Source organism: Fukomys damarensis, unplaced genomic scaffold, assembly GCF_012274545.1.
Source record: "Fukomys damarensis isolate Sample0158 unplaced genomic scaffold, DMR_v1.0_HiC HiC_scaffold_38, whole genome shotgun sequence".
Lineage (NCBI taxonomy): Eukaryota > Metazoa > Chordata > Mammalia > Rodentia > Bathyergidae > Fukomys > Fukomys damarensis.
Genome location: NW_022900950.1, coordinates 21,765,407 through 21,776,837, shown reverse-complemented (window position 1 = coordinate 21,776,837; position 11,431 = coordinate 21,765,407). Strand labels below are relative to the sequence as shown.

Below are 11,431 nucleotides of genomic sequence, written 5' to 3'. Positions count from 1 at the left end.
TATTTTGCTTCCTTGTTCATCAAGCTATCAAGAGAAATAAATGTAGATTGAAGACTACTGACATTTAGACAAATGATTTGTTCATGTTCAGATATCTGGATTCTCAAAAGTCTGAAGTATCTGTATTATTTTAAATATTAAAATGTGATCTGAAGAGCATTACATCACATGCGAATTTGAACACCCTCTCTCGGCTTACGTTACTGACTCTGATTTCTGGGTAGATGAAACATTGTGAATGTGTATCTTCTCCAGTCTAGTATTTCAATACAGAAAGGCAAATAATATTTAACCTGAAATGACTGCTATTTTTGATCAATGTTTGCAAATGTTTTGGTCACATATATAGTGAATATTTTAGGTCTTTCATGCCACATACAGGTTCTAATTCATAAGCTTGATTTTTTTACAATGTTTTAATACCTCTCTAAAAAAGTAAAGTCATTACTGCCTCATATTAGACAGTATTTATAGAAAGAAGCATTGGCCCTTGATTTGGTGAGATGAATATGCCTCTTCAAGAAGCTTACATACCTTCTTTTAAATGAAGAGTCCCTAATGTGCTTTCCATGAAATTGTAGCACCAAAGGATGTTATGTAAGTTATAATCTGTGTTACTATATATTTGGAAATATTACACTCTTTCATCTTCATAGAAATTTACAAAGCTTATCACTATACTAAACATTAATATGTGAAGACTAAAGATATATATTCAGTCAGCTCTGCTTTCAACAATGCCACTTAGAATTGGAATAATTTTCTTTTTCTCTAGTTTTCCATTAATGTCTTGAAAATAAGTTTTCTGTGAAATGTTTTCAGGAAATTTCAAATGCTTTTTTCCAGAACCTTAGAACATTACCCATGAGTAAATATTAAATTCAATGGTTCATAGTTTATAAAATGCATCTTATTTTTAAACCCAATTTTTAGGTTGGTATTTTCTGATTTTCACTCTTTTGGAACATCTTTCTTCTAGTTTATCTCAATAATGCTATCTAGTAGGTTTATGTTGTTCTTTATAAATATGATGAGCTACTTAGCTTGTTCTCTCAGTGTTTGGGACAAGTGCATTCTTTTCAGAGGACTTGAATTTAGTGAGAATGGTTCAGTTTCCTACTATGATTTCTTTATTAATCCATCTTAGACTTTGGTTTCACTTTTCAGTTCTCTATGTCTGTTTTTACCTTCAGTTCTTTGCACAAGAGAAAAATGTGTCTCTATACATAATATAGCTAACGACCTGAAAGTAGTTGACAAAATTAGAAATTTTTAAATATGTACATATTACAGGTGATCATTTTATGATTACCTTGGTATTCAAATTAATTGTGGTTATTGGCTTGATGTTTTTAAATATATTTAACTTTATAATTCTCGATTTTTTATGAGGATAACATACTTGGAACACATTTTTAAAAGCATGTATTGGGTATCTATAAGCAGAAGTACAAACAGTAAACATTTCTGAGAATGTTTGCTATGCTCCAGCTATTGTTCTGGCTTCTTTTATGTTTCTAACTCAGATAATCCTTACAATAGCTCAGGGGGTGGCTGCTATTATTATTTGTGATTTTAGGACATGGTAAAATGGTGAGAGTAAACAACAGGCTTGCTTACTTGCCTGATGAATACCCCAGGATTAGTGAGTGTAATACCAAGGCTTTAGAGGTTCATACTAGCCACACTGTACTTTGCCTAATTAGAAATATTTTAAATGACTTCGTAATCCTCAGGGTAGAAATCACACAGAGTTGATACAAGTAGGTTATCAAAAAATAGCACAAAAAACTTATGTTTGCTTTTATTTATTTATTTATTTATTTTCCTGCCCCGGTATTGAACCCAGAGCCTTGCATGTGCTAGGAAAGCAGTCTGCTGCTGAATTACACCCAGAGAGCTAGCATTATTACTATATTTGTGTTGATTGAAGTTAGCTGAGGAAAAAGGTGATTGGAGTTTGTATTTACTCTACTTGTGTCATCTGTGAAAAAGGCATTGCATCTTATTATCTGGGTCTACTGTTTTACTTCTTTTAGCTCTGCCATGCTTCTGAGAGGGGAGTCAATTATCCTCAGGTCTCATCTATAGAAAAAAAAAAAGTTATTCCCTCTTTCAAGCCTCAGTTATAAGTTTGCATATGCTTAGTTTTGTCAAAAGATCAACGCCTTCTGAAAAAGAACCATGAGATTATCAGGCAATATTCTGGGATGACACAAAAGAGAATTACAATGGACACTGAGTGTTGTATGCGGACTCCTACCTGAAGTATGGAGAGAAAATCACATGTACACTTTCACTCTGTGGAGTGCGGTGTGGAGAAAGCTTATTTTAGGTCACTTACACAAACCAGTCTGTATGTTTTGAACCAAGGGGGATACTATCAATCCCTGGCCTCAACACTCACCACTGCATATTTCTTTTTGATTATTGTGATCTACCTTCATCAGTCAACAAAACAGAGGAAAAAAGAGAACAATCTATCAGTCTTCTTGTGACATAACTCTCTTTGTGCTTCTCTGTATCCTGGCTCACATACCACGATGCCACCTCTTGCTATGAGTCAGAGCAGTTAAATGTTTTTGTGGTTTTTTGTAAACCCTGCTGATAGTAATATAAACGTATAGGGATTTTTCTCTCTTGTACTGAACCTGTATGATCTGGAAATTGCCATTGGTAGCCACAAGGAAGCCCTCATACTTCTCTTGTGTCCTTGCCCACTGGTTCCTTGTTCCTCTTTTCAGCTGTGTATTTCAACTACACTACTAGTGTATTTCTGAAGATTGTTTAGGTGTCTGAATAGAATTGTAAAATTTAAAGGAATGGAGTTTTAAATAATTGATAATATACTAGAAATTGTTTCATTTACATGAACATATCTGATCATATGGAGATATTTTAAATCTACATTAATTCAAATCAGAAAGTGCCAAGACTTTTTGACATAACAATTCTACTTACCTTTTTACTTGGCAGTGTTTGCACAAACATTTTAAACATGTCATTAGTGATTAGCATTATTCTTTTTGTCAGTGAGAGAAAAACCTAAAATTCAAGACTCAAAGGTCACATATCAAGTCAGTAATCTCTTATCCTCCTCAATATGTTGAACTCTTTAATTGGAAGCAATGAACTTTCATGGCACTCAATGCATTGCATACAGTCAGCTTTTTGGTTTTGTTTGGTTATAAACAAACAGATTTCTAGGAAGCAATATCGTGAAATCTTTAAACCAATATAAAAATGAAACAGGGGAAGTTGTTCATTTTGCCTAGGGATGTTTAAATTCATATGTTTGGCTGAGCAGGAATATAGCCTGAGCAAGCCATAAGTGATATAGATCTATAAGAATGCTCTTAAATCCAAACACTCTTGAAAATGTATTTTTTGGTCCTATGAGAGGAGATCCTATGAAATCTGTTTGTTTAATTCTTATAAATTGAATTTCGGTTCCCTCCCAGAACAACGATAAAAGATGATGCATACATTCATTTGAACAAATGCATATTTTGTAGCATGTTCTGTACTGTTCATGAAAGATACACAAATAAAAAAACATTGATTTTCATTGGTATAGGTTAGCACGTAGACACACATGTGAAAAATGATGGTATAATATTGATGCAATTGCAGTATAATCTAACAATATCAAATGACCTGCATTAATGCACAAATATTGATGACCATATGCCAAGGGAACTAGGGTAATTCTAAAACAATTTAAAGAAAAAGTTGTTTTATAAAGTGGAAAGGCTTAACATTTCTGAAACTTAGAGGAAATTGAAGTGGATTTCCATAACTAGGTTGCTTAAGGTTCAAAATGTTATCATGTTGATGAATCAGAAATGCCAATTCATACATGAAATTCATTGAGGAAGAGACAAAAAAATTATCCTAGGCATCAGCTCATACAAAGGCCTGGAGTTATAAAAATCATAGTGTAGTTGGAAAAATTGCAAATGGTTTACCACTATTCAATTTTGAAAATTATTTTTTAAAAGATTGCAGAAAAAGCAGTCTGGTAGCTAAACCTCAAATCATTAAGAATGTCATAGAATACACAGTGGAACTTGCAGCCTTTTAGTTTATGGAAATATTTGAAGGTTTTAAGATTTTAATAGTGTGGTTCCTATTTATAAGCTACAAAGCTTGTTCCATCAGCTGTGTAGTGTGTGATTTAGATATAAGTGGATGCTTCCTTTTAGAGGTTGTGATGATAGGAGAGATAGAACCTGGAGAGAATATAGTGTATTCCTAAAATTAAGGGTCCATGTTGGGGCTATTTGACATCTGGTAGGACTAGGAGAACTTCAAATGGCAGAAAATAGTTTCTGCTCCTTATTCTGCACCTGTGGTTAAGCTTTCCTAGCCTAAAGTCTTTCTGGCCAAATGATCCAAGGTCAGTATCTACTTATCCCTGAGTTTGACTTCCTGGCCAGCCTACAGAATTCTTCAAACAAGCTAATTCCATCATATCCTATGGGGGCTTCGAATCACCTCACTTTTCCTGGTGTAATAAAGCCTGCACCCTACAGTTCCCCATTGTTCACTCTGTTCCCAGGTGAGACCTCCTTGTAGATTTGCAGGGCTTGCACTGCTTCCCCCACCTGTGAGTGTGTGTGACTCTACTGTGTGTGTGACTCGCAAACTACCGCTGTCATCTACCCAGTGTTGGATGTTGCATATCCATCCATCTCTTACAATCTTAGAGTAGGAATCCTTCCCGTGGCAGTAGAATGAATAGGAAGAGCACAAAACAAGTGGATATTAAAAGTAGAAGTTACAGCCTTGCTGCATAAAATGATGGCCTTTAACTACGTGTTGCTATTGAACACTTAAAAGGTGGCATGTCAAATAGTCATGTGCTACATGGGTAAAATGCCAAATAGATTTGAAAGACTTGACATGAACACAAGATTATAAGTTCTTCAATAATAATTTTATTATTTTTTTCTCTTTTGATATAATATTTTGGATATATTATATACAATATTACAATTAATTTCATCTTTCTGTAATATTCTGAAGTGGCTACTGCAAGCTTAAATTACAAATAAGGCTTCCATTTGTGACTTGCATTTTATTTCTATTGGGTCATTTGGTATAGTGAAAGGTAGCTAGAAAAAGTATAACTTGGTCATGTGGAAAAGAGAAAAAGTAAAAGCCCGTCCACTTAATTGTGGGCATTAAGAAGAAAAGAGGATTAGGATGAGCAGAAGCTATGCTTTTATTCTTGCATGTGTTCAACTGAAATGTTAGAAACATATTTAGATAGATTCGAATAGGGGAGTCATAGGTTGAAATTTATGGATAAGTGTAGGATGGGAGGTACATATTCAGAATCATTAATTTTGACATCTAAAGCCATTAATAAAGATTTGAGAATAGGATTATAGAACAAAATTATGTTAACACTATATATCAGGGTTTGGCAAATGATTAAGTTATTTGGACTGCTTTACACATTTTCAACACAACTCCATGAACTTTTGTTGAATACCTACTATGTGCCAGGATTCAGTAATATATAAAACTTTAAAAATAAAAATAAAAATTTTGGGATGGAAATCAATTATTTATATACAAATTTAATTTCAGGCATGAAAATATATATTTTTCAAGGGAAAATAACTATGTGTGTTTGATATTAGCAAATATGGACTGTATATTTAAATACAATAAAAGATTTTCATTTATAGAAAGATCTTATTATAAGAACTAAAATTAAATATAAAATCTTGAAGAGAATCTAAAGAAATTTTCTTGTAATTTTTAAGTATCAAGAGATTCATTCTTTATCAGTTATGTCTCCATTAGATATATAAATTTCTATTAAATTTTGCCTCCATATTTTCATGTATACCTCCGTTAAATTTTTCATTTGCTTGAGAAATTTGGAGATGTGGAAAATCTGACATTTTTTATAGACTATCTGTTGGGTTGCAAAGGAATTGAAGACATAAATAGTAGGTGGAAAGAGTATAGTCTAGTGAATATATAACAGAAGTAGTTAAGGAAACAGGATAGGGATTGAGATGGAGCCACTTTGATGAAATTTTGTCATCAGAAAAAAAGTAGGGAGTGTACAAAATTTACTTTTAGATTATATACATATATGTATGATATATATTATATATACTATTAAAGGAAGTAGAAAAAGCATACCTGTTTGATGAAAGATAGAGATGTTTGTTATTTATACATTATATTTTTTAGGACAATGATATTGGCATTGTACTGTGTCATTTAAATATATTCAAATTTAAAGGCTACAATAACCCAGGAATAACTACTATTTCTGTTTTGTAGAAAAAGAAACTGCAGCTCAGGAAAGTTCCACAAATTGTCCAAGGCCACATAGCTAATGAGTAAGAGAACCAGGGTGAGGACTCAGATTTTGAAAGTCCAGTTTCAAGTCTAGGTTACTTATTTACTCTTGCATTTCAGGGGATACGTACATAGTGAACAAAGGAAAGGAAAAGCAAGCAACTATTAATTAAAGTCCTGGATTTCAGAAGAGAAAAATCATTCCTCTAATGGCCCATACCAGCAGTAGTATTCACTCTGAAATGATAAACAATGATATGCTCTGCATAAACTACATCAGTGTTTTTAACAATTTAAATTTTAGTCAATACAAAGTTTTCTCCCTGCTTTTTCCAACCAACTCACTAGCTGACACTGAAAATACAATTTGGGTAGTCAAAAATTAGTTTAAAAATTTCAGACACAACATATATGCATTCACATATATGCATAACATGTATTAAAAATACATATATATTCATGGATAAACTGTGTTTTTACATTGAGGAAAAAATCCTGTTCACAAGGTTTTGAAATCATTAGCCAGAATTATTTTTGCGGTACCTCCATCAAGCATCTGATTAAGGTTAGCCACCACAAACAGATCCTTTAAGATATTATTGTAATATAAATATTTCATATTGTCTGTAATTAAAAATAAATCAATTCACATAGTAAAGAGGTTAGATCAAACAATGAAATAGAGAAAAACTACATGAATTAAATGCAAGATGGGTTTATTAAATTCAAATAAAATCTTTTATTAGACTAAAAGCTTTTTTTTTTAGAAAAAAATACAGTGATAGAAAAAGTAAAAAAAATTGTCTTACTAGTATTCCTTTTTGTACATTTAATTCTCTTTGGATCAATGTGAAATGCAACCAAATTTTAATTTTGGATGACATTTCATATATACATTTTAGGGACTACTATTTGACAAGAATGTATAATATTTTGATGAGGACTTGCATCAAATCTTTTATAGCCTTTATCAATGTGGAGTAATCAATAATTCTATATGTGAGTTGGGAAGTTAGGGTACAGAAAATAAGGATACAAGACAAAAAATTGTTTAAAAAAGATTTAGGAAGTATTTAAAAATTTTAAAATGTGATGTTTTTTAAGGTCATAGAAGACAATTAAATTTGAACATTAAATAATTACATATAGTAATCTTAGTCAATACTTCTGAAGTGGGTAAAAGTTGAAAAATTCTTCTTCTTTTTCTCCTCCTCCTTCCTACCCTCTCATCTTACTCCTTTCTCTGTTTTATTTTGTAATCCTGGGGATGGAACTCATGTCCCCATGCTTTTTATTTATTTACTTTTTTTTTTTTTTTTTTTGGTTTGTGACAAGGTCTTGTTAAACTGCTCAGGCTGTCCTTAGACTTGAAATGTTCCAGCCTCAGTTTCTGGAATAGCTAAGATTACAGATGTGTGCCACCAATGCTGCCTTATCCTTTTCTCTTTTCTCCTCTCCTCTCCTCTCCTTTCTTATCCTTTCTTTTTTTTCCCACACAAGGTTTTTCTTTGTTGCCTGGGATGGCCTGCCCTCAACTCGTGGTCTCAAGATATCCTCCTCAGTCTCCCAAGTCACTGGAACTACAGGTGCACTCCTTTGCAACTGGTACAAAATATTTAAAAACCCGATATTTTTCCTGATTTATTATGGTGCAGAGTCTTTTCATCCAGGGTCTGTCCAAGTTGTTTTTTGTGTGATGAACTTATATAGTTTAATTTTTTTTGTCTTCATTATCACACTATAATAAGGAAAATACACATGTTGATTGAAATAACTAGGGGAGAAAAGAGGAGTAATTTTGGGGAAAGTTTACTCTCAGATATTTGTAACTCAATCAGTGATAGAGAGAAAAATGAGAAAATGCAAAAAATGAAAATGAGTTACATTAATTATTAAGACTATGATAATCAGTTATATTAGTTTTACCAGATATGCAAAGTATCTCCTCTACATTCTATATATATTTATTTTTTCTCGGTTGGTCAAAAATGTCAATCTTCATTTTAAGAAGCAAATAGAAAATAAACTAAAGGAAACCAGTAAACAAATCAACCAAAGGTTAGAGCTCTAAACACAGGACTCCTATTAGTTTAAGTGTGGTTCCTGGAGTACCAGGATCACATTCTAACCTAAGTAACACCACTGACTATTTGAGCCCCAAGTTAACAAAATAATCATGACAATTAACTGATTCCCAAGAAAAATATTACATTTCCTGAAAAGGTCATATATTTGCTAAGAAAACAATTTTAGGAAAATAAACAAAAGTCATAATGATGTATAAATTCAATGATAGGTTTTCAAATAAAAAATGAAAAATCCTTGATTTTCTTTTAGAATACCCAGTTTGATTTGCCTGCCTAAAACAACAACAAAACATAAATAAAAACAGAAGTCTAAGCTTGATACTGAAATATTACAAGCATAGTTTCTCAAATTATAACAAAATCATTTTATTTATAGCCTATAGAAAAGTTAGTCTGGAGAACAGATAGATTGATAGCTAACATTATCAAAGCCATTTTGATGTACTGTTCCACTGAAATTTTACCTTCATGTATAGCTGAAAAGATTAACAAAGCCTTACTATATCATCGTTGACAAATGGCATAAAGATCCAACTAGCATGATAACAACCTCCAAGTAGAAGAGGAACCTATTATGTAAGACAAAAGAATGTCACTTCTCTAGAAATTAATATTTGGGTGACATAAGTGAGGAATTGGTTCAAGTTATAGACTTAGTGATGTTTAAAGAGGCAAATTTTAGATTGTATTTCTTTAGACATTAGAAACATAATCTACAATACTAGGTGTACTAATACATAAGAAAAAATTCATGCCTTGAAAAGATTGACATATACTACATTAAAGGTGCAATGACTTGATATACCTGCAACATATCTTGGTGTCTTCATTTCATACCATATTGATAAACTTTTTCACTCCTAGCTTGGATAGTGAAAAAGCATACAAAATACTACATCATGGTCAAGATGGAATATCTAGATTAATAATATAGGTACTGTATCAATTTAAAGATCACCTTGCACATAACAGTGATATTATGTAGATTTGATCTCTCCTTTTCCCCAAACTCTCTAGCAGATTTATTGGAATTAATTCCAGATTCACTGAGGATTCCATACTCTGTCAGATGAAAGAGTAATTGTAATGAATCAATCTTTCCCCTTGTAAAAGAGAAAAACCATATAGGCTACAACTTCACAACTTTTTTTAGCAATTCAAAAAATCTATAATGGGCAGTAACTACAGAGGAAAATATATGGGGGCTAAATAAAATAAATAATAATCACTCAAAACTAAGAGTATGGGATTATATAATTTCTTTTCATAAAAAAGCAAAATTATTTTAAAATTATCCAGGGGAAAATGTTAGCCCTTAATTCAGATATTAAGTTACTACTAACCTCATTTACATATGCTTCAGTCTTTATCTTTTCCTCAAAATTTTAATTGGTCATTTGCATATCATTAGCATTATTAGTCATACATTGATTTTCTGAAACCTTCTGGTTAACAGAGGAATTGAGCTGTAAGATAATCCCTACATTAGAAACTTGATTATGCCACAAGACCGCATATCTTTTTTTTTTTTCTGAAAAGCTTACATAGGGATTGATGCTAATAATTGCCTATGCGTGCATATGTAACAGCTTTCTCTTTACGAAAAAGACTGAAGGACATTTCAGACAGTCCTCTGTTGACAATCACAAGTGCAGTAAAGGGATAAAGTTGTGGGGCTTGTTTTTTCTACTCAAGGATAAAGTAAGAATCTTGAGAAGCATGGCCTGGTCCCAGTGCTATCTCACTTTCTGTAGCTCCTGTCTCAGCCACGATGGCAGAGGCTGCCCCAGTCTGTGTAGCAGTTTGGACAGTTCCACATTGTGGTCTCGGTAGTAGTTAGAGAGGAAACTTCTGGACTACAAAACAAAAAGATAAAGAAAATTTGAAAGAATTTATTAGTTCATCAGACAGGATCATATAGTCTACATCTCTTAAGGAATTCGATTACAATACAGATGTCTACAAAATATTCCTTATTTATCTTTAACTATTGTTTATTTTTTAACTTTTGAAAATTTTGGCACAAGTATAGCTGCTAAATAGAAATAGATTCAGGTGTGTCCTAAGTGGCTTATCTACCACTGTAGCAAAGGTTTATTGCAGGATTCGTGTTGACTACCCAGAGAGAAAACTGGCGACGGAACTGTAACACTAGAGAGAAATGAGGCAGGGATCCGATGAGGACACAAATCTACAGATATGAACAAGGTGAAAATGCATATCGTTCCTTGAAAAATAGGTCCTTGGAGTAAAAATTTAAAATGAACTTCAATAATCATAAGCAAAAATTGCGGGTTACAAAAATATAACTTGCCACATTACACAAACATTTTCTACATTCATGGAGGACAAAAATGTACTTTATAATCATTAAGAGCTTTCTATTAATGAAATATTATAAGGACTGTGAAACTTAGTCATTTTTGGTAATTTCTGTACTCCTGGTCAAGTTGCAGAAATGGACAGTTATTAGGTAAACGGTTTCAAAATGATAAAACATATCAATAACTTTATCTTCATGCCTAACATTTATTTATAAAGATTTCTGGAAGACAGAAAACGTATGATTGTTTGTTCTTTTTTTCATGTCACTCTTTCATATCATATCCCAATGAATATAGTTCTGTCTTTTTAGTCCAGTAGTGGAGATGAGCCTGTTCCCCCTGTAAGTACAAATGACAATGGCCCACAAATGTTTTCTCCATCTGATCAAAGCTCCGCCCTCTTTCCTGAGCCCTCCCTGATATTTTAACACAAACGTGTCTTTCTCCAGAAAATTCCTTTAGCAAATTTTGTGTACACTTTGAAAATGGTTTAAGACAACTGCATTTCATCTTGGACCATTTGCCAGCCAACTTGTTATGTTTCTTCCCTTAAGCCAGATTGTAAACACTTCAAATTTGAGATAAGATACTTACAGTAGTAGTGAGAACAACACATTGATTTTTTTGCAGATTAAAGTGATTCTGAAACCCTTTTTAGATTATCGAGTTCAGAGTTGTACTTTAAGGACCTTC

At 32.5% G+C, this 11,431-nt stretch overlaps 1 protein-coding gene across 1 annotated transcript in view; it reads right to left on the bottom strand.

Moving 5' to 3' along the window:
• Positions 1–8,760: 8,760 nt before the first annotated feature.
• Positions 8,761–11,431, bottom strand: part of LOC104868855 (N-deacetylase and N-sulfotransferase 4) — a 286,413-nt gene continuing 283,742 nt past the window's right edge. The window contains exon 14 of the mRNA XM_010633850.2: positions 8,761–10,270. Coding sequence (XP_010632152.1) covers positions 10,151–10,270 — 120 coding nt within the window. The 3' untranslated portion in view covers positions 8,761–10,150. The remainder of the gene's footprint in view (positions 10,271–11,431) is intronic.